We start from the raw sequence: 21,475 nt of genomic DNA, 5'->3' as shown, positions 1-21,475 counted from the left end.
CCATGTTGGCATAACCACTGTCACTGCCAAGCCCCCTCTGCTCCTTTTTGACTCCCTGACGGTCCCCCAGCTGGCCTCCCGGCTCCCCTCTTCACCCTCCATTCCCTCCCAGGAGCAGCCAGAGTGTCCCTTCTAAAGAGCCGGAACCCCCACTAGTGCCCACAGGCTCCGGGGGCTCCTTGGCTGCCCAAGGCCTCCCCCCGTCTTCCCCACCCACAGCCACTCTTCAGCCAAGGCCAGCCACAGAGGTCTCCAGCCCTTCCTGCTGCCTCCCTGGAGGTTTCCCCCCTGGTCCCTTGGATGAATCCCCAAGATCACAGGCTCTGGAAGGTTCTGCCTGACCCAGGCACCTCTGTCACCAGCACACTAGAGGACCCCCGAGGGCGGGGTCAGGATGGACAGCTCCCTACGCCTCCCACGTGGACACATGCACTGAGCCAGTGAGCAAGGCAGGGCTGGGTGGCAGGGAGCCGAGAGGGAGACCGTGCAGCCCTGGAGTCCCTGGCGGGCAGTTCCCAGGCTGTCGCACAGGCCTGGCACCTCTGGTGGGAGGAAGACCTGCCTGCAGCTCACGCCCCGGACCTTTGCCTGGCCAGGGCCCCCAGCAACGCCGCCTTGAGAGACAGGAGGGCATGGGACTCCCGCCTGTCTTAGGGATCAAGGACCCATCAGAAAAGCGGGAACCCGGCTGACAGTGGGGGAGAATGAGGTACCCATGGGAATGGCAGGCATCGCCTCTGGGAAGGCTCCCGCAAGGGCCATGCGGGAAGCCAGAGAACGCTCCCAGAGTGTCGCCGGTGCCCTAGGGCATATGAGCAGCGGTGGCAGCCCAGCCTGAGGACCGGATTGCCATGCCTATGGTGCCCTTGTGTGGCCGGCCCCCTCAGCACGCTCTGGAGTACAGGGACTCCGTCTGAGGACCGGGTCACTGCCACGTGCCCATTCAGTGGCCCCCTCTGCCAGCCCTGGGGCCCAGGTCATCACGTGCCAGCATGGGTGTCCCCCTTGGCCCCGGGGTGCGGGGGAGCTCCCTGTGAAGGCTGTGTCACACCGTGTCCCCACAGCGGCGCCCTCTGCCAGCCCCGGGGTGGGGGCGGGGGGGCTCGTCCTGGGGCCCGGGCCCTCCAGGGCCGCCGTCGCCATGCCGCCCCCTCCCCGCTGCATACCTTGCCCACAGCCGAGCAGCTGGGAGGCTATTTATAAAGGCGGGTGAGATCAGCGGCCGAGGCTATAAATGCGCGGGCCGCGGCCGGGCCCCACAGGAGCAGCCGCCTGGGGCGCCGGAGCGGCGGGCAGCGCCGCCGGGATGAGCGCCAGTGCGGGCGGCGGCGGCGGCGACAGCGGCAGCAGCAGCAGGTAGGGCTCGGCCTGGGTGCCCGGGGCCCCGGCGCCTCGCACGCTCACCCCCGCCCTCCCCGCAGCTCACAGGCCTCCTGCGGGCCCGAGTCCTCAGGCTCCGAACTGGCCCCCAGCGCGCCGGCGCCGCGGATGCTGCAGGGGCTGCTGGGCTCCGACGACGAGGAGCAGGAGGACCCCAAGGACTACTGCAAGGGTGAGGCCCGGCCTCGGCGGGGGCCAGAGCTGGCCCACGTGGGCCAGAGGGCCGGCGGGGCTGGGCTGTCCCGGGGCGCGGGGGAAGGCGACACTCCACCGCTCTCTACGGGCCCCCTTCCCCAGGCGGCTACTACCCTGTGAAGATCGGGGACCTGTTCAATGGGCGGTACCACGTGGTGCGCAAGCTGGGCTGGGGCCACTTCTCCACCGTCTGGCTCTGCTGGGATATCCAGTGAGTGTCCCCCCCAACCCCCAAGGTCCAACGCCAGCTGGGATCCGGCCCTCGGGCACGGTTGGGGCCATGGCGATGGCCCTGTGGGTCTGGCCGGCGCCGGCGGCCGACACGAGTCTTGGTGTTGCAGGCGCAAGCGCTTCGTGGCCCTCAAAGTGGTGAAGAGCGCAGGGCATTACACAGAGACAGCTGTGGATGAGATCAAGCTCCTGAAATGTGTGAGGCGCCTCCCCTAGCCGATCCCAGCGCCCCAGGAGCCGCCCGGGGCCTGGCAATGTGGGTGCAAGGCCTGCTGGGGCTCCGCAGGGTGGGGCGGGGCTCCTGGAGGGGCAGGCTCCAGCTGGCTCAGCCGAGTGGGAGGACTCGGAGGAGCAGGCGAGGGCAGGCCGGCAGCCTTTCTTCCAGGGGGGCCCAGCCAGAGCGGGAGAGGGCCCCCCACCCCCTAGGGGTCCCCGGGGAGCAGCTGGCGAGAGGCAGGTTGCAGCCACCTGTGGCCCCTTGGCTTTTGCTCCAGGTCCGAGACAGTGACCCCAGTGACCCCAAAAGAGAAACCATTGTCCAGCTCATCGATGACTTCCGGATCTCAGGGATTAATGGAGTCCGTATCCTTTGTAGGCTGAGCAAGCAGTGTGGCAGCACAGGGGCCAGCTGGCTCGTGCCTTCCCAGCTCCTAGGGCCTCAGTTTGCTGATCTGCACAATGGGGGTTTATCCCTTTCAGTGACACTAGTCTGTGAGAAATACCCCATCACCACTTCGGGGATTTGTGTCTGTGTGTATACAGGGGGGTGGATAACCAGGTTGGCACTGGTTATCCATGAGCGTTGCTAGGTTACCCCCAAGTGGGATGGGCCACCTCTGTGGCAGTGCCTTCCCTTTAGGGTGAAGTCCACAGGCTCTCTGGCAGACTTGGGCATAGGACTGGGGCTGCACTGAGAAACCTGTCTACTCTTTCAGTGCTCTGTTCCTAGGGGGACCACAGAATGTACAGTCCCAACTGGCACACCTGAGAGTGACAGGGACACTATGACACTGGGATGGTAGTGATACCAGGACCTCCCAGACCCAGCACCGCACTGCCTGAGCCTCGTTGCTCCTCAGCCCCAGCTGAGAGTGGGCCGGGCCTGTGCCCCAGCTGCTCGCCCCCTGGCTGCCCTTCACTCCTGGCCCCAGACGTATGCATGGTACTGGAGGTCCTGGGCCACCAGCTCCTCAAGTGGATCATCAAGTCCAACTACCAGGGCCTGCCTGTGCCGTGCGTGAAGAGCATCGTGCGGCAGGTGAGTGCCACGCGTCCGGCACGAAGAGCGCTGCGAGGCGGCCGGGCCGCCCGAGTTCAGGAGTGGCTCTCCCCAGGTGCTGCATGGCCTGGACTACCTCCACACCAAGTGCAAGATCATCCACACGGACATCAAGCCCGAGAACATCCTGCTGTGTGTGGGTGATGCCTACATCAGGCGCCTGGCCACTGAGGCCACCGAGTGGCAGCAGTCAGGGGCCCCGCCCCCATCTCGCTCCACAGGTACCAAGAGCCTGTGTGGGGCCTGGGCGCGGCCCGTGGGCCTCAGCCCCTGCCTGAGTCCGGGTTCCTTTCTCTCACTCCATGCTCTGCCTGCCCCACCCCGCAGTCAGCACTGCCCCCCAGGAGGTCCTGGTAAGTCGGAGCACCCCTCTTCCTAGGCCTCATCTTCCTCAGCTTCTCCGGTTCCACCCCCTCCCCGCCTCTCCGCCCTCCCCAGCACTCGCGCAGTGGCCCTTCCAAAAGGCTGGGTGGCCTGGCTGAGGATGATACACAGAGTGGGCCACGTGCCCCAAACTGCCCAGGGTGGCGCTGGGCTCGCCACCACCTCCGTGGAAAGACACTGTGTCTAAGGCCAGGAGGGGCCAGAGCTGCCCGCAGGGGAGGCTGGCATCCGTCAGAGGCAGGCCTGTTGGTTCCTCCCCAACCTCGAGCTCTGGGGAGCGGCGGGCAGGAGGGAAGACAGGAGGCGGGTGAGGGGGCGGTGCCGTGTCCTGGTGTCCGTGGAGCCCCGGGGCGCGCAGGCCTCGTCCCCCAGGGGGCCCGCAGGCCATGCGCAGAGGCTTGGGCTACTCGGGGGCTGGGTGACGGGCGACCTGGAGTGACCCCGGCTCTAACGGCAGACCGGTAAGCTGTCGAAGAACAAGAGGAAGAAGATGAGGCGCAAACGGAAGCAGCAGAAGCGGCTGCTGGAGGAGCGGCTACGGGACCTGCAGAGGCTGGAGGCCATGGAGGCAGCGGCCCAGGCTGAGGGTGAGGGGCCGGGGGTGGGGGGCGCGGGGCCACCCGGCGATGCCACAGGGGCGTCTGCTCACACACCACCTCCGCCTGTCTCCCCAGACTCAAGACTAGAGGGGGGCAGCGGCTCCACCTCCTCTTCTGGCTGCCACCCCGGGGGGGCCGCGGCCGGCCCCTCCCCGGCCTCCTCCTCCCCTGCCCCCGGGGGCAACCGCAGCTTCAGCCCCGGCTCCCAGACCTCAGGTTTCTCGGGCTCCCTCTTCTCCCCCGCCTCGTGCTCCATCCTCTCAGGCTCTTCCAACCAGCGAGAAACTGGGGGCCTCCTGTCACCCAGCAGTAAGTCAGGCAGGACCAGCAGGTGGCAGGTGGGCAGGGCCGGGCAGGGCCGGGCCAGCTCAGTCTCTCTCCTTCTCTTGCTTCCCCAGCACCGTTTGGTGCCTCCAACCTCCTGGTGAACCCCCTAGAGCCCCAAAATGCAGACAAGATCAAGATCAAGATCGCAGACCTGGGCAACGCCTGCTGGGTGGTATGAGCGGGCGCCGTTATGCAGGAGGCGTGACAGGAATGTCCCAGGACTCACCGAGCGACCTGCTCGACCAAACCCCTCCCCTGTGTCTGCCTTGGGCCCTGCACAGTCCCAGAGCTGAGCCCAAATCAGCACTGGTCCCACCGGGTCGGCAGAACTGGGCCCACGGCATGGGGTAGGGGGCCACGGGGAAGGGGCCAGCCTCAGCCTCAGGCTGCCTGGCGAGGCACTCTCGGGACATCTGGGGACGCTGAGGCTCAGAGTGAGCCCCGCTGTGCTCCTTGGGTGCACAGCCCAGAGGAGGTGGGAGACGAGCGGGGGGCCAGCGAGGGCAGGCCCGCCACGGCCCTAGCTCCTCCCCAGGGCTCCTCTTGCCTCCAGCACAAGCACTTCACCGAGGACATCCAGACACGGCAGTACCGGGCCGTGGAGGTGCTGATCGGCGCCGAGTATGGGCCCCCCGCCGACATCTGGAGCACGGCGTGCATGGTATGTCTGTCTGGGCTGCCCCCGCTCAGGGCTGGCCCACCAGCCAGCAACCTCACCCCGTCTCCCTTCCAGGCCTTCGAGCTGGCCACTGGCGACTACCTGTTCGAGCCACACTCCGGAGAAGACTACAGTCGTGACGAGGGTATGGGGAGGCAGGCCTGGGCCCAACCTCGGGGTCTCCCAGCTGCCCGGCTGTCTCCCAGCCACCTCTCTGTCCACAGACCACATCGCCCACATCGTGGAGCTGCTGGGAGACATCCCGCCGGCCTTTGCCCTCTCAGGCCGCTACTCCCGGGAGTTCTTCAACCGGAGAGGTGGGGCCAAGCAGGCTCAGGCCACCTGGATGTAGGGGGCAGGGCAGGGACCTTAGGTTCTGAAATAGGGGGAGCAAGGGGTCCCAGCTCAGAGGCCTCCCTGGGGAAGCCTGACCTGAGGCCCACCGGCCTGCCCCCAGGAGAGCTGCGGCACATCCACAACCTCAAACACTGGGGCCTGTACGAGGTGCTCATGGAGAAGTACGAGTGGCCCCTGGAGCAGGCCACACAGTTCAGCGCCTTCCTGCTGCCCATGATGGAGTACATCCCCGAGAAGCGGGCCAGCGCGGCCGACTGCCTCCAGCACCCTTGGCTCAATCCCTAGGCCCTGCTGGTGCTTTGGGCAGCTGGGGGCGGGCCTGGCTTCCCCCCCACCCCCAGCCCTCAGTGCCTTCAGGGAAAGCAGGACAGTCCCGCAACCCTGCGGGGCTGCCCTGGACTGCCCTGCCCACCTTGCCGAGTGCGAGCTCTGTCACACCTGCCTCAGCAGGGCAGACACATGCCAGGGCCAGGCCCGCCTTGCAGAACTCGTTCTGCCCCCAACCTTCGCAGAGCCCTCTGAATGGGAAGCGTGCGGTTTCTTTTCTTAATAAAGCGTGACCTGAAACACCAGCATCCCGGAGTGACAGAAGCACACGGCCAAAGCCTGGGGGCAGAAGTGGGTTTATTTTGGGCCCGCCCACCAAGTCGACGAGGGTGCTGGGGGTGTGAAGGGGAGCGGAGGGGCGGGCTGAGACCACCCCAGGGACGGCCTAGGCCTCCACAGCCCGGCCGTTGATGACGCGGATGTGGCGGATGATGTCCTGGATGGCTTCGGACGTGGTGCCCTGGCCCCCGATGTCCGGGGTGTGCATCTGCGGGAGAGGCAACCGTGGGCACACACGCGGCCCGGCTCATGCCTGAGCCCCAGCTGGCAGGCGGCCCAGCGGCCGCACCCCGCCTGGTACAACCCTCCCCTGGGGGGCAGCACAGAGTGCCAGGTCACCACTTCCAGCCCCTCAGGCGTCCTACCAGCTCAACCCGGGCCGGGGTGGGGGTCGGAGAGGAGGCAGGACCTGGGTAGGGGAGCCTCACGTTTTCATTGTCCATGGAGGCCAAGACAGCCTTGCGGATGGAGGTGGCGTAGGAGTGGAGCCTGAGGAAGAAGAGCAGACTTCAGTCCTCGCGGCCCCGGGCGGGGGCGGGGGCCGATGGCCTGGCCTCAAGAAGCCACTTACTTGAGGTGGTCGAGCATCATGCAACTTGCCAGCAGCGTAGCCGTGGGGTTGGCGATGTTCTTATTGGCGATACTCTTGCCCGTGTTCCTTGTAGCCTGGAAGAGGCGAGATGAAAAGGAGGGGGTGGCGAATATAAGACGGTCGAGTGTAGACTGCATTCATGCCAAGCAGCCAGAACAGGCAAATCCAGAGACAGAAAGCAGAAGAGTTCAGGGCCAGGCATGATGAAAACGTTCTAGAACTAGACACTGCGGATGGTTGCACAACTCTGAATGTTCTAGAAACCACTAAATCATACACTTTCATATGGGTGAACTAGAAAGTATGTGAGCTATAGTTCACAAAGGCTGGTGACCCTGGCACCGCAGGTGGCACTCACCGTCTCAAACACGGCGTACACGTGGCCGTAGTTGGCCCCAGCTACGAGCCCGGGGCCCCCAACCAGCCCCGCACAGACGTTGTTGACGATGTTGCCATAGAGATTGGGCATCACCATGACATCGAACTGCTGGGGCCGGGACACCAGCTGTGGGACAAGGAGGGGACAGCCAGGAACTAGAGCACAGGCGGTTCTGGGTGCCCAAGGCAGGGGCCGTGCAGCATGGCAGCCTAACTACCTGCATGGTGGTGTTGTCCACGATCATACTCTCAAACGTGATTTCGGGGTAACGGGCTGCCACCTCCTTGCAGCACTGGAGGAAGAGCCCATCGCCCAGCTTCCTAGGGGGGATGCAGGACACCAGCTTGGCCGCTGCAACCGTCAGCTGGAGGGACGGGGCGTGCAGACGCCACAGAAGGCTGGGTTCTAAACTACAACCAGTCCCATCTGCAGAATGGGCAGAATCCCGTTCCACCTCCCCCAGATGTGCACTGCAGTGAGGCCACAGCTGGGAAATGGGCAACAGGGCGTAGTCCTGGGCCCCGAGTCCCTGAGAGCAGGCCTGGGCGGCAGCGCGGAGGGGCAAGGTGGGGAGCATACATGATGTTGGCTTTGTGTACAGCCGTCACTTTCTTGCGCCCACTCTCCTGGGCCAGTTTGAAGGCATACTCGGCGATGCGCAAGGACTTGGCCTTGGTGATGATCTTGAGGCTCTCCACCACTCCTGCCACACTCTGAGAAGGGGACGAAGGAGAAGAGACCCATAGTATCCTGCCCGAGCCTGCCCTTTAGCACGACGTTCCCCTCGGGCACGGCCTTCCTGACCACCGCCCTAGCCGGGCTCAGCCCCGGCCCCACGCCGCACCTCGTGCTCCAGGCTGCTGTACTCGCCCTCCGTGTTTTCCCGCACGATGAGGATATCTATGTCCCTGTACCGCGTCACCACTCCCGGGAGGCTCTTACAGTGGATGACGTTGGCGTAGAGGTCCAGGCTGGTGCTGCGGGCACAGAGAACCAGCCAGCCAGTGCCACGACCCTCTGCTGGCACCTCCACTCCCACCGAGCCCCCACCGGGTGCACCTGGCTCTCACCGAAGGATGTTGTTTCGGGATTTGTGCGATGGTGGTAGGTTGTGGTTTGTTTCAATATTGCCTGCAGGACGGAAACAAGACCGGCGGGCTGGAGAGGGGCCCCGGCTCAGCTGTACCCCCATATTCCCCTTTCCCACCCCGGGAATGTGTGCTGCAGGCGGCTCCAACAGGAGAAGACAACAGCTTCTGGCGGTGTTAGTGTTTTATAGAACACTCTAGTGAGGGCAGAGGGGGTGTGTGTCCACGCGTTTGGTTCACTGATGGGTTCCTGGCACATGGCAGGCACTCAATAAATACTGAATGAATGAATGAATGCACAAGGGCTGGCATCTGGCCAGAAGATCTTGCTAGACCCTGGGTGGGGAATGGCAAGGCCAGGGTCGGGGGTTGCCTGGAAAGGACCACAGCTTCACCTTGGCTGGAACCAGGGCACTCAGAGGGCCAGCAGCCGCTGAGAGAAGGTGGTCAGAGGGTGCCAGGTAGAGGAGGCCTTTCTCAGGGCACCTGGCCCTCCAAGTCACACCCTGCCTGGACTGCCTTCACCCAGAGGGCCCCAGGCACCCTGCAGTTGACATGTCAGCCCCTCCACGTGACTGCCAGGGCCTGGGGCTCTACCCGGGTTCATCTCTGCTCACTCACTGCTCACACAGAGCAGGTGATGGTCTAAAGTTTGCAGAATGAGTGATGGAAACAGTTTAAAAATCTGAACCAAACCAAGGCAAACTCAGGATAAAGCTCCCATCTGTAACATCCACAACCGCGCCAACTGGGGCCAAGGCAGCAGGAAGAGGATCAGAATGGCACCTCTGTGACATCTGGTTTGTGAAGAAAGACTCTGAGGATCAAAGCTGACTCCAGCAGAGCGGACTGCCTCAGGAGGAAAGAAAGGGGTGGGAGGGAGCCCACCCCTGGGCAGGCTCCCGCAGAGCCTAGTGCCCCAGAGATCTCAGAATCGCGGCACCAATGGGGCCCCAGGGACGAGTATAAGCTCAGAGGTGAAAGGAATCACACCCGGTGCTCCATCCTGGCCCCCGAGCTCACCCTTCAGAGCCACGCGGTTCCGCCGGATGGCCATGATGGCGTTTCGGATGTCCTCCTCATCGGCGTTGGAGCTCACGTGCACCTCTTCAAAGTCCACAGGCACACACGCGTGCCTGGGGCAGAGCAGGGTCAGGGCGGCGGCCCCAGGCCTCCCTCCAGGAAGCCTGCCCGGACCACCGGGTGCAGAGGCCTGTCCCCTGTTGCTGCCCGCCCTGCCCTGGTTCTGGCCGAGGGGAAACGGAGCCCAGCTGTGCCGGCTGACAGGCGTACACTTGCACTTCACGACACCGTTAGCGGGCCTGGTTCCGCCCTCCCCGTGTCCGGGCCAGCCTGGCAAGATCGCAGGCACTGGGACAAAAATCCTCCCACCACTGGCTCAATGTCCCTCTCAGCACAAAGGTCTCAAGGTCCCCTTGGCTGGGCCTGAGGCTCTGTACCTGAACACAGACTTGACGTGCAACATGAGCTCTGGCCCGATGCCGTCCCCTGGGATCATGGTCACCGTGTGCCGCCCACCATACTTAGCGGACGGGGGCTAGAAGGACGGGAAGGGTAGGCCTTCAGTTCCCTTCCTCCCTCCAGCACGCACCCGGCGGGTGGGCCAACCCGGAGTCGCCCTCTCAGGGCACCTCACGCCTACGCCCTGCCCCACCCACCCCAGACGGGGCTGCTGGCGGGGCTCCTGGGTCAGGAGGGCCACAGCAGGAGCAGGCCCCACCCCCGCCTGGACCCGGTCAATGGTCCATCCCAAAGCAACCGAAAGCCCCAACGTAACATGCAGATGAGAAGAATACTCACAATTGTTTGTTGCTAGAGGGGGACAGGAAGGAAGAAGACACAGATCAGCCAAGGTTGGGGGAACAAGGCTGTACCTGGGGAAGGGGCCCTGTTCCCCAGGAGCTGTCTAGCACATTTCAGGGGAGGAGGAGGGGTGGACAAGCTCTGGACACTGCGCCTCGGCGGGGAGACACAGAAGGGTAGGGAGCCAAGAGGCACGGCACCCACGTGCGCACGCATGCACGCACGCGCACACCTCTGCACCCACACGCCTGTAAACGCGTCTGCATGCAGCTGTGCACACGTGCCTCTGCACGCACCGGGACGGGCACGCGTCATCATCAACACACACACGTGCACACACACCCATGCACACGCACGCGCACACTCGGTCAGGTACTTACTGAGAAGCTCCTCCGGAGGGCCTCGTGGGCACCTAGAACCTGGCAAAGAGAACCGAGATGCCGGTGGTTGCCATCTAGCCCAGAAAGCCAATTTGGCAAGGGCCAGCCAAGCTCCTGGCTGGGAAGGGCAGCATCCTCACCACGCCCAGGCGGGCCCTGCACACCATGCCTCGCCTGCGCACCACTGTCCAGCACGCGGCACGTGCCCAAACGGCTCCGGTGCCACCACTGCCCACACACCAGCCCCTCGGAACACCACGGAGCGTCATTACAACCCTTCATGTCTCCTCCAAGTTCCTGGTCAGTCTTTTAACAAATGTTTATATCTCCCTCCCCACCTGTGGTGTTTCTGGTCTTTTTCAGCCAATTATTCCTGCTCAGTGATGTCTAACTTGGAAAAGTCGGCACACCAAACGTAGTACAACAAGCAATTCACGATAACACAGGGCCGCCACGACCATCATTTACATCATTTTTAAAATCATGTTTCCTTATTACAAAAGCAGCATACAGACAGAACATGGAGATCAAAAGAAAAAAGATACCACCCAGATATAAACACTGTTGACACCATGCGAAGCAGGCCTCTAGAATCAGACATCTAAACATCTAACCATTTTCAGCAGAACAGCAGATACCCACTGCTCATACTGGATGACAAAACTGCTTTGCGGCCTACATGGATGACAGATGTCCCCCCCACACACACACACACACTCGAAACAGCCAGGCTTGGTGACATTGGTACCATGCCCGACAGCTTCAGAGCAAAAACCACCCGAGCCAAATGGGACAGGTGCTCAGTGACGCATCTGGAGTCCCCACACTTTCCTGGAAGAAGAAGCCTGTGTCCCAACTCCCACCGCAGCAGGGCTACAGGCCCACACACTTTCCTCCGCGCGGTGCCCCACCTGGGTGTCCCTCAGTTCCTCACTTGGGAATATGCCCTGCCACTCGCCTGCTGGGGCAGCACCACAGCGTTCCAGCCAATGGCAGTCACTGTGGCCATTTTCCAAAGAGCCATGCCTTCCACTAGAAGGCCAGAAAGCTCAGTCAGAGGTTGACTGTCCCCTCTGGGTCTCCCTGGTTGGTAGTCACAAGGCACCCACTTGCACAGAGCTCTGGCAGCACAGGGGTTAGGAAGGGGGTGACTAATAAGACAACAGGCCCAGGACGTTTCTGGCGACCCAGACCCACACTTGGCGATTGCCAGTATGCGGATTCACCTCATCTGCAGGCTCTCGGTACAAACTTGTGGACGGTGGCTCACAATGCCCTTCCTCCAGGAAGCCGTGCCTGATGCTCTAAGACTGCTGAGCTGTTGGTCCCCCTGGGCTCCCAAAGCCCTACCCACTCCCTTCACCCCAACAACAATCTCCCTAGGTTATCGCTGCTGTGCTCCCTTCTCCAACCCCTAAGCCGGAGAGTAGACGCCATGTCTGTCTGATCCCCTACTGTCACCCCAAGACCCAGCAGAATGCCTGGTCCAGAGCTGGGACAAAAAAAAAAAACATTTCCTGAATGAATGAGCACATCAGAAAATGAAGGAAGATATGGTAGGCTTTGAGGCTAGAGAGACCTTGGTCCAAATCCTCCCTCTACTACTCTTGGTGGCAAATAAGCTTAACCTTGCTGAGCTTCCCGCCCTTACCTGAAATCCACAGAATAGAGGTGCCTACTTTATCTGACTGCTGCAAGCATTAAGCAAGAAAAGGTATGCAAGCTGTTCAGTCCCTAGCAGGGCACATGGGGCTGTGCAAAAGCACACGCCCCCCCCCCCCCCCCCTTCACCCCACCAGCCCCTCAGACCACTGTTCAAGGCTGGTGTCCAATGAGGGGATGCTGGGCTGAGCCCTACAGCTCCTTGCAGTAATTCCTCCTGGGTTTCAGCCCTCTTGAGGTCCACTGGCACTGCGCAGGTAACCTGGCCGCGGCGGTGAGCCAGCACTCATACCAGGCCTGGCTCTGCATCTGTGCAACCACACCCCACCAGACCTTGGAACTCATCACTACCACCAGGAACTCATCACTACCACCAGGGCTGAACCTCTCTCTCACCTGGTCCCAATGCTAGATGTTCCATCCAGCTTTGGCCAAAGACCCGGAGAGCTCTCAGAATAGCGACTTCCCTGACCTTGCCCTGGACAGATTCAGGCACCTTCCTTCAGGGGGTTGCAAAGGTTCTGTGAAGCCCAGTGTGAGGCAGGATGGGATATATACATTGGTCTCCAGCTTGTTCATCAAGCAGGAAGGTGGACTGTTACCCTTATCCTTTGATAGCGCCACAGAAAGAAAGGGGTCCAGAATGGTATGTGTTTCAGCCAAAGGGCTTCCATGCTCCACACGTTAGTGAGGTTTCTCTCTTCAGCATGCTTCTGTTGGATCAAGTACCAATGATGGCTGCATGTTTTCCTACAAGGTCCCAATTAGTGGGACCAAAGATCTGGGCTTCATCTCTAAAAGTTCCCATACCCAGGACAACCAGTCTCAGGGCAAGACATTGCCCAGTTCGCAACATTTCACTGCACCCTACCCCCACCCCAATACGGACACAAGCGCACACACACACACACACAGGGGAGGTCAGGGAGGAGACAAATGTCCCCACCAAGTTCCTGCAGGAGCCTAGCTGCCATGGACCTCTGGGAAGCCTTTTGTGAACAAGTGGGAAAAGTCAGCACTTTAAACAGAATTTCGTAAAGCAGAAGCTGTTACAGGGCAGTCTTCCCCAGAGATCTGAGGGGGAAGCATGGCCGGAGATGCGTCCACAAGAAGCGTCAGCAAAGTCACAGGGTTCTGGAAGGTCAGAGTTGGGTGGATCCTTTGAGACGCAGGGGAAACTGGAGCCCAGAGAGGTATGCCCTCTTGTCCCTCGGGGCCAGTCCTGACTCGATGAGGCTTCAGATGGCTTCCAACCCACCCAGGGACTAAATTATCCTCATTCAAGTGTGTTGAGAGAGGAATCAGACCTGAATAACCAAGATCCTAAACGGAGAACGACGGAAACAAAGCCCTCGCAGCCTCAAACCCGCCCGCCTCCTTCCCATTCCAGGCGCCTGCGGGTGGGGGGGGGGGGGGGGGGCGGCGGCGGGGAGCCTCTGGGGCACCGGCAAAGTCCGATTCGCCACCTCCACTGGGAGAGGCGGCAAAGCGGTCCACGAGAGGGGAACCTGAGGAGGAAGGGCGGCCGGGAACGGATTCCCAAGAGGGCAAGCGCAAGGCGGGCCGAACATGCGACCGCCTCGGGAGCGTTCCCACAAGGACACTAGGGAAGTGACAATGCCCCCGTGGCCCACTTTCCCCGCCTGCTGGGAGCTCCCCCGCCGCCACAAGATGCAGACTCCTGAGGAGCCAGACCAGGGTCAACTTTGGCTAACCCCTTCACTGACAGCGGAGGTGGCCAATCAACCCGGGGCCGCAGCACTCTCCCCTCCCTTCGCGGGGCCGCAGCCAATCTCGCCCCAGGATGCTCCGAGAGCGGCGGCCGCCGGCCTGACTCCGCCGAGGTGCAAGCACCCCTCAGCGAGCGCCCCAGCTGTTCCCATGGCCCGCTCCTCCTTCTCACCTCCCAAGGACGGCAGAGGAGGGCCGGCCTGAGCACTGCCTTCGCAGCGCCTCCTGCGGCCGTCGCCACCTTCAGCGCCATCACGGAAAATGAGAACCGCCGCAGGGTCCGACACGCAGATACCGCTCTCGCGAGAGTTCGGCGAGGCGCGAAGTCCCGGGAGAGGGCGTGGTCCCGGCAGTGCGCACGCACGCGGCCTCGCCGGTTCCCACGCCCTCTTCCGGCGCCAGGAGCGCCGCCGCCGCCGCAGCCGCCGCCGCCGCCATCGCCATCTTGGGGGGGCGGCCAGCTAGGCCCCTGGTCCGGGGAGGGGACACGTCAGTGCCGCCGGCGACGTCACAGGCCCTCCCGGCCCGCCGGCGCTTGATTGGCTGCTGCAGCCGCTTACGCGTCGCGCTTCCTCGTCTGCTCCTCGTGTTCAGGGGAGTCGCTCTCTTTTTCCCTCGGCAGAGAAGAGGCGATGGCGGCGCTGGCATCTCTCGGCGCCCTGGCGCTACTCCTGCTGTCCGGCCTCTCCTGCTGCTCAGGTAGCGGCCTGGCCGGAGCTCGTTTCTGGCGAGCCTCTCACCCACGACTGGTGGTGCGTGGGGGGAGGATGGGTGCGGGCGAAGCGGGGCAGAGTCTGGGCCTTTTTCCTCCCAGAGGCAGGTGGTCTCTGGTCGCGGCAGCTGAGGCCACCGCGCGCTCCTGCACCACACACGTTTACCTAGCAGCCGGGCTGCTGGAAGAAACAGCCTCATCTGTCCCCCGTCTGCTTCCGCGAGGAAGAGTCCCAGAGCCTCTCCCGTGCTCCCGCAGGTCCCAGCTCCAGCAGGGAAAGTGCCACACGCCCCTGCTGCCACTCCCGGAGCTCCCGGTCCCGGAGGGGGTCGCACAGGAGCAAAACTGTGCGGCGCAGGGCGATCGCAGCGAGAAACCGGGCCCGGGGAGAGGAAACACCTGACCCGGTGCGGTGGCGCCAGGCCTCCCCAGGAAGGGAGCTCTGAGCGAAGAGAGGGAGCAGGGACGGTCCAGGCAGAGGGGCACAGAGTGTGGGCGAGTTAGAAAGGAACTGAAAAGGGAAACATGAGTGGGGCTAGAGTGCCTAGATCAGACGGTTGATTTGAGGCCTTGCCGTATCCTTATAGGGTTTTTCAGCAGAGTCAGATGGCTTCACATTCTTGAGAGGTTGTTAACAGTGGCAGGATTGAGCTCAGACTGGAGTCCAGAAGTCTGTTTAGGAGGAGGTCCTTGCAGGAGGCCACGCCGGGCCCGGGGGCCTGGACTGGGTCAGGGCCACTTGCAGCGCATCCACTTTACCTGCCCTACTTCAGGACAGCGCCCTTGGTGCCTGGAGTGTTTCACCAGCCTAACTGGCCTCGCCACCTGCACCCTGATCACCTGCTCCTCAGGAACTCCCCACTGTAGCCAGTGATACCTGGAAAGGACAAACCTGGCTGTAAAACCCCCTCGGTGCTTCCCCAAGTCCACAGGAAAAAGGTCAAGCTTAGCAGCGCGTGGAAGGATCTGGGGGATGTGGCTCCTGAGGTCACCTCCCACAGATGTTCCCAGGCGTCTTCTTCCCATCATTCCAGTCCCAAAGCCACCTCAGCCTAAGTCACGGCCCTGCCAGGACACCGCATTCAGAGAGTGGTTGAGGTGGCCCCTTTCCTTCCCTGTAGCCTCTAGCAGTGTGGCGTGGCTCCGCAGCTTCCTTTCTCTCAGCGCAGCCCTGTTCAAGGCTACAAGTTGTGCTTATGGATCCAGACCCTCTCCCATTTCCTTTCCTCCGGAAACGCTGGGACCAGTCTTGGCCTTCTGTCAGCTGTCCGGGGCAGAGACCCTTTCCTTCATATCGAAAGCTCCCGTAGGTTGCCAACAGCACCATATTTTGTGTTTGCGGAGGATGCCTTCAGTACACTGTCTAGGGCCGTGCATGGCTCTGAATTGAGGTCAGCCTGGGCCCTGCCCCCGGGCTTCTGGGGTGCTCCAGGGCAGCCCGCATCCCTAAACCATTGCATGGCTCGCCTGTCTGTAGGTCCAGGCATAGACTGAAGTTGTGCAGTGAACTCGTGCAGCACGCTCGCGCCACACACACTTGTTTTTTGCCCTTACACTGAGGTCCTACCTGTACAAAGCCCTCCCATCCCCCTTCCCCTGCCTTCCTTCAGGGGCATCCCACCTCTCTGGGCCACTGTGCTTCTGACTGATCATTTGGATCTGTCTCCCAGACCCCACCTGGCAGGGTCCAAAGGACTCTTTGTGTTCTCAGCTGATGAGCTCTGCGAAGTGGGGTTAAGGTGGTCCCTTCTGCCTCTCAACCCAAGGGGTGCAGCCAGGCCTTACCCGTTCATCTCTCTGCCGCCTCCCCACAGGAGAGGCCTGTGTGGAGCCCCAGATCACCCCTTCTTACTATACCACCTCGGATGCCGTCATTTCTACTGAGACTGTCTTCATTGTGGAGATCTCCCTGACTTGCAAGAACAGGGTCCAGGTGAGGCAGCAGGGGTTCAGCCACAGAGGTGTGGGGGCGGGAAGTGGGCAGTGAGCTTGAAACCTTGGGCCCTTACTGGCAGTGGACGGGGTCAGACGCAGGGGTCCGTGTGGACAGAGGGAGAATCAGGGTTTCGATTCCCAGGTGTAAAAGAGATCGGGGCACAGCCAGGCCAGATTCTAGCAGATATTTAAAGAACGTTCCCCTCACCTGCCTGGTCTGCTTCGCCTACGTGCAGGGACGTAGGTAGACACCTCGCTGTGTCTGGAAAGAGTGTACATGGGAAGGGAGAGACAGCCGGGTTCAGCCCCCAGGCTCTCGCATCCCTTTACTGGTTGCTCTTTGTCAAAGGGTGTGTCCATTTGGGTGTTTTGTCATTTCGAGACCAAGCAGCCCTGGCCTCGGCCCCTGCAACCTAAAAGCCCAAAGAAGGAAGGAAGTTGGGCCTTTTTAGGTACAACCTTCCTTAGGCAGCTCATTGGGTGCCCTCAACCCCAATACCCTCTTCCAGGCCCAGAGAAGAAATGGGAACGTTTCTGTCATCCCTCCCCTGTTCAGTTGACAAGCTTGCTGTGGGTTAGGGCGGCCAGACCATTAGGGAGATGTGACCTACATGGAGGGAGAGAGACGTGGAGAGGCAGTGGCAGTGGCAGGCTGGCCTCCATAGTGGTTGTGTCGTGCCCCGCCAGACACTGCAATCCCCGACTGTGCCCGGCCGTCTCCTTACCCACAGGCCGTGGGTGCTGCTTCGGGCGGCACAGTGGGGCCTCGCCAACAGCCAGAGAAGGGAGAAAGTGACTCCTTTCATCCCTTCCCCTAGAACATGGCTCTTTATGCTGACGTCAGTGGGAAACAATTTCCTGTCACCCGGGGACAGGACGTGGGACGATATCAGGTAAGGGATGCTGTGGTCATCACTTTCCAGGGAGGCCACCTGCTCACAGGCGTGGCTTGAAGGCCAGGGCGGCTGGGCCGCAGGGCTGGGATTCTTGGACTCGATGAGCTGCCAGTGGCGCTGTATCCACTGTGCCCACTCCCTGCTGAACGCACCCCCACCCAGGTGTCCTGGAGCCTAGACCACAAGAGCGCCCACGCGGGCACCTACGAGGTCAGATTCTTTGACGAGGAGTCTTACAGCCTCCTGAGGAAGGTGCGTGTCCCCGAAGCCCACCCAGGCCTGCAGTAGGGAGGGCACAGCCCACTGGCCCAGCTGTCTCCACCCTACGGTCCCCTCTCTGACTCAGAGCAGGATGGCCGTGTGGGCACCTTCCTGCCCGCCCCCCCCCCCCCCCCCCACCTGGCCCTGTGCCTTCAGTGTCGCTCCTCACCCGCTTCTCTTCTTCCACACCTCTGGCTGGTGTTCTTGCTCCTCCCACCCTATCCCATCCCACGCCACCAGCATCACCCCCTGACCCCGGCACCTCCCTCGCAGGCTCAGAGAAATAACGAGGACATTTCCGTCATCCCGCCGCTGTTCACAGTCAGCGTGGACCATCGGGTGAGTGGGCAAGAGGGGCTAGCCCAGCACAGCAAGCCTCGCCTTCGTGCCCCGGAAGGAGGGTGTCCGGAGTGGCTGGCCCCATCACTCATCCCTCCCCTGAGAATGATTTTGGTCTCCTTTCTTGCAGGGCACCTGGAACGGGCCCTGGGTCTCCACTGAGGTACTGGCCGCCGCCGTTGGCCTAGTGATCTACTACCTGGCCTTCAGCGCCAAGAGCCACATCCAGGCCTGAGGGTGGTACCCCCCACCCCCGCTGCTCCTTTCAATAAACAGTTACCAGCTATCCTAAGCACTGGGGCTGTGTCACACACACGGGCAGAGCTGGGTGACCAGTGTCCCTGGGTGACCCTGGACCGCACAGGCACTGAGTGGGGGCAGGCCTGGAAGTCCCCTGCTTCCTTTTGCACTCCTTCTCAGCCCCCAGTGAAGCCTTTAGGACCTCATACCCAGTGCCCACCCTCTCTCAGGGTTGCCTGCGTGGTTCCAGGTGGGTCATGGGGCTGGCTCCTCTACACCCCCCCAGTCTTCTGGCCTTCTCTCTCCTGCCCTCGCCCAGCCCGCCTGGGCCCACTTAAGTAAGGGCCCTCTGACCACTCGCCATTGTGAGGGCAACTGCCCAGGGCAAGTGGTATGGGGAGCTTCCCCGAAACCCAGCAGTCAGCAGCGTGCGTAGACACAGTCCCTCCTGGGCACAAGCCACACAACACACTTAAGTACTTCTGTGCTGCTCTTGGGGGATGCTGCGAGCGCCCCTTTGGGGCCGATGTGGTTGAAGCCAGCCCTGGTAGCTAGCTGTCTCTGCTCCAGCTTGGGGCCCCCCAGGGTGTTCTTGCCTCGTGGCATCAGGTGGGGCACGGAGAAAGGCACAGACAGGAGAGGACCCGGACCCCCAAGCCTGCAAGAAAGCCATCATTAGCCCTTTCCAGTTTGGCCTTGTACCTTCCCTCCTAGCAGTCCCTCTCCCCTGAGCACCTGATGTCCTCGAGACAGCAGGCACGCACCCCCGTGCGGCCTCCATGCTCCACATCGCAGCCCTCCCAGCAGCCCAGTTTCCCTACTACCATCAGTGGCTGGAGGTGGGGGGGCCTAGGGTCCAGAGGGGCTGCACGCAAACCCCAGGGGAGACCTTCCCAGCTGCTCAGGGTTGCTCAGCTCTGACCTGGCTTCCTCCAGGGTGTCGGTGAGGGTGAGGACTCTTTGGAATCGGCACCCATCAGGTGTTACCAAAGAGACACAGAGTTGTATGAAGAGCAAGCCTCCAGGGAGGCTGTACCCAAAAGGAGGATAGGCCCAAAAGCTACCTGAGTGGGTGAGGGGGTCTCCTCTGAGCTCTGTCCTCCACTTGGGAGTGTGGAGGGACCTGCCTCGGGACCTCCTCCAGACTTAGGGGATGCCAGCTGCTCCCTGCCCCCCACCCTCAGTCCAAGCAAAGCAGGCAGACGTGGGGTGCCTGGCAGGAATGGGGAGGCTTTGGGGAAGAGCTGTGTCCTCACTCCCAAAAGCAGGCGCAGAACAGGAACCATGGGGCTTAGAGTCCCCTGAAGACCAGGCCGGGCGAGGGCTGCTGGCTGAGGGGCTTCCTGGATTCCAGACAGGCTGCTGGGAGCCCAAGGGAGCACGTCCTGGCTGAGCACTGCTCCTCCTGAGTGAAGGGAGCCAGGGCAGGGAGGGGGCAAAGTGACAGCTGTTGGCCGCCCAGTGGCTCGTTGATACTGGCTCCAACATTCTGCCCAGTGCTGATGGGACCCGAAATGTGAAGTTGCTGGTCCAGGGCGTCAGTTAGCCAAGGGTTTCCAGACCTGGTGTCTCCTAGAGCCAGTGAGAGCCAAGCCGCGGTACCAGCTTTCACATGAGCAAGGGATCCCAGGTTCCAAAGCCTATCCTGGCCTCTATCCCGGGAGTCCTGGGCCTCGGGCACCCCACCTCAGAGCAAGAATGAGGTGCCTCTAGAGCCATCAAAGTGAGCCCCCAGCAGCCAGAGAGGGAAGCCCGGGGAACAGGTGGCCTCAGTCTCCAACTGCAGCCAGTTTTCTGCAATGGGCTGGGCCCTGGGAACCCCATCCTTCACAGGGCCTATATGGAGTAGTGTCCCCTCCTGAGGAGCGGAGCTGCTCACAAGAGTTGAAGCACCTAGCCCCAGCTTGAGGGCTCAGAGGAAGGTGGTGTCTCATGTTTGCCCCTTTTCACCAACAAGCCCTCTCCTCCCCTGAAGCCACTGGTGTTTCACGTGACGTGCTGGGTCTTCCCTCCCAGCTGCTCAGACAGCAGGGCACTCCGCTTCTGGGAGCACAGGCTCCGATTTCTTGCTCCTGCCAGTCTCCACAAATGACCAATATTAACTGGAGACCTATATTGCTCTTTTAAGAGAATTTTTAAATGTGTCCCCGCCCACTTAAGGTGTTGGCAGCATCCTGTGTCTGTTCAGGAGACTGAGCTCCTACTGAAGCTCATGGTGCAGACAGTACCCCTGGAGTTGCTTGCTCTGGGGCCTTGGCCCCAGCCAGGACTTAGGAGGGTTCCTGGCACTGAGCAGGTGCCCCGTGGTTTGCGGTGCTGAATGGAACCTCTAGGAGTTCCCGCATCCATCTGGTATTCATCTGGGCAGAAGCCATTTGTTCACATCTTCTGAATGCTAGGCACTATGGGGTCCCCAAACGGAAGGTAGCTTGTGCCTTCCAGAAGCCTGCAGCCCCCCCCCCCCCCCCACCGGGCTCTCCCTGAGCTGTGGGGCAGGGAGAGGGTGGAACCGCTTCTCTAGGACTTGACCAGGGCAGGGCCACTGGCCTCATGCACGTGCCAGCGCCAGGTTCTGTTGCCAGTCCTGAGCCAGGTCTGCCATCCTTCCTGTACCTGGGCGCCACCCTGTGACCATGCCAGGTGGCTCTGTCCTGCCTCCTTCCAGGGTACTGGAGGCTGACTTCAGAACACCTCTGTTCTTCATATTTCCCCTGACCCACCCCAGCCCACACCAGCCCCCAGTGCTGGAGAATGAACACCAGGAGGCCAGGAGTCACCCTCAAAAGGCAGCTTGCTTTATTCTCGCGATGCCGGCAGGGGGCAGGGGTGGGCAGTCCGTCAGCCTTCCATCTGAGGCTCTCTGAGCTGGGGGAGCAGCCCCAAGGCCAGCTCTCACTAATACACAGGTCCCTGAGGGCTGCCCGGTCCACACAGGCAAAGTGGAGGGCAGGGCACCTCCCCAGTCAGCCCAGTTGACAGGGCCCACCCGTCACTCAGCTCCAGGGCACTCCCTAGCTCCACATGGGTCTTGTCACCAAGGTCTGTGGCTACTCATGGGACTTGGCTTCTGGACCCCTCACACCACTCGGGAGCGAAGCCGAGCTCCAGGTGTCTGTCACAGCCCTGGGCTTGCTTATTTCTTCTTAGATGGACACTGCCCCTTCAGTCCCTGCAGTTGCCGGGGAAGGAGGTGACCTCCAAGGTAAGCCTGGCAAGCCTCGTCAGAAGCTCCCAGTCCCCACACCTCTGAGTGGAGGCCACCTGCAAAGCTGCTTCCCATTCTTGCCTTCATCCCCCCACCTTCCCTCCCACCCCTCCCCCTCCCTTCCCCCCACCCCCCTCCTTCCCAGCCATCACTCAGGGATTCCACCTTTGTCAGGCTGCCTGAAGGAGCTGCCAGCCCTCAGAGCAGGTCCACAA

General features: G+C 62.0%; 3 protein-coding genes across 5 annotated transcripts; 2 read left to right on the top strand and 1 right to left on the bottom strand.

Annotated features, from left to right (window-relative positions):
- The first annotated feature begins 1,279 nt into the window (after window positions 1-1,279).
- Window positions 1,280-5,976, top strand: SRPK3 (SRSF protein kinase 3). The gene is made up of 15 exons (XM_057718197.1): window positions 1,280-1,356; window positions 1,422-1,552; window positions 1,678-1,786; window positions 1,917-2,004; window positions 2,301-2,388; window positions 2,958-3,064; window positions 3,141-3,306; window positions 3,413-3,438; window positions 3,927-4,056; window positions 4,144-4,377; window positions 4,467-4,567; window positions 4,949-5,056; window positions 5,129-5,198; window positions 5,278-5,370; window positions 5,511-5,976. The coding sequence occupies exons 1-15, from the start codon at window positions 1,307-1,309 to the stop codon at window positions 5,693-5,695; spliced, it is 1,686 nt and encodes a 561-aa protein (XP_057574180.1). The 5' UTR covers window positions 1,280-1,306; the 3' UTR covers window positions 5,696-5,976.
- Window positions 5,977-6,020: 44 nt separating this feature from the next.
- On the bottom strand, window positions 6,021-9,915 carry IDH3G (isocitrate dehydrogenase (NAD(+)) 3 non-catalytic subunit gamma). Of its 2 annotated transcripts, XM_057718899.1 has the most exons (11): window positions 9,897-9,915; window positions 9,536-9,633; window positions 9,099-9,211; window positions 8,058-8,118; window positions 7,832-7,964; window positions 7,567-7,700; window positions 7,205-7,307; window positions 6,967-7,113; window positions 6,588-6,682; window positions 6,445-6,505; window positions 6,021-6,224 (listed from the first exon to the last, which is right to left on the bottom strand). In XM_057718899.1, exons 2-11 carry the CDS (start codon window positions 9,592-9,594, stop codon window positions 6,123-6,125), a joined length of 1,008 nt encoding a protein of 335 aa, XP_057574882.1. In that variant the 5' UTR covers window positions 9,595-9,633; window positions 9,897-9,915; the 3' UTR covers window positions 6,021-6,122. The 2 variants fall into 2 exon arrangements, with proteins under 2 accessions (XP_057574882.1, XP_057574881.1); XM_057718898.1 differs by lacking the exon at window positions 9,897-9,915 and having other exon boundaries at window positions 9,536-9,728.
- A 4,172-nt stretch (window positions 9,916-14,087) lies between these two features.
- Window positions 14,088-18,107, top strand: SSR4 (signal sequence receptor subunit 4). Of its 2 annotated transcripts, XM_057718900.1 has the most exons (6): window positions 14,102-14,371; window positions 16,199-16,317; window positions 17,138-17,212; window positions 17,378-17,467; window positions 17,750-17,815; window positions 17,946-18,107. In XM_057718900.1, the coding sequence occupies exons 1-6, from the start codon at window positions 14,305-14,307 to the stop codon at window positions 18,048-18,050; spliced, it is 522 nt and encodes a 173-aa protein (XP_057574883.1). In that variant the 5' UTR covers window positions 14,102-14,304; the 3' UTR covers window positions 18,051-18,107. The 2 variants fall into 2 exon arrangements, with proteins under 2 accessions (XP_057574884.1, XP_057574883.1); XM_057718901.1 differs by lacking the exon at window positions 17,378-17,467 and having other exon boundaries at window positions 14,088-14,371.
- The last annotated feature ends 3,368 nt before the right edge of the window (window positions 18,108-21,475 follow it).

This window comes from Hippopotamus amphibius, chromosome X (assembly GCF_030028045.1).
Source record: "Hippopotamus amphibius kiboko isolate mHipAmp2 chromosome X, mHipAmp2.hap2, whole genome shotgun sequence".
Lineage (NCBI taxonomy): Eukaryota > Metazoa > Chordata > Mammalia > Artiodactyla > Hippopotamidae > Hippopotamus > Hippopotamus amphibius.
This window is presented reverse-complemented; position numbering and strand designations above follow the sequence as displayed.

What these genes read in the sequence shown, in the direction of transcription:
- IDH3G (XM_057718899.1), bottom strand. Translation starts at nt 9,594, where the DNA reads ATGATCCCAGGGGACGGCATCGGGCCAGAGCTCATGTTGCACGTCAAG. An exon ending in TGGACAACACCACCATGCAG is followed by an intron (nt 7,114 to 7,204) that starts GTAGTTAGGCTG and finishes CTTGTCCCACAG; the next exon opens with CTGGTGTCCCGGCCCCAGCA. An exon ending in TGTACGCCGTGTTTGAGACG is followed by an intron (nt 6,683 to 6,966) that starts GTGAGTGCCACC and finishes CGCCTCTTCCAG; the next exon opens with GCTACAAGGAACACGGGCAA.
- SRPK3 (XM_057718197.1), top strand. Translation starts at nt 1,307, where the DNA reads ATGAGCGCCAGTGCGGGCGGCGGCGGCGGCGACAGCGGCAGCAGCAGC. An exon ending in GGGCCTCCTGTCACCCAGCA is followed by an intron (nt 4,378 to 4,466) that starts GTAAGTCAGGCA and finishes TTGCTTCCCCAG; the next exon opens with CACCGTTTGGTGCCTCCAAC. An exon ending in GGAGTTCTTCAACCGGAGAG is followed by an intron (nt 5,371 to 5,510) that starts GTGGGGCCAAGC and finishes GCCTGCCCCCAG; the next exon opens with GAGAGCTGCGGCACATCCAC.
- SSR4 (XM_057718900.1), top strand. Translation starts at nt 14,305, where the DNA reads ATGGCGGCGCTGGCATCTCTCGGCGCCCTGGCGCTACTCCTGCTGTCC. An exon ending in CTTGCAAGAACAGGGTCCAG is followed by an intron (nt 16,318 to 17,137) that starts GTGAGGCAGCAG and finishes CCCTTCCCCTAG; the next exon opens with AACATGGCTCTTTATGCTGA. An exon ending in AGGACGTGGGACGATATCAG is followed by an intron (nt 17,213 to 17,377) that starts GTAAGGGATGCT and finishes ACCCCCACCCAG; the next exon opens with GTGTCCTGGAGCCTAGACCA.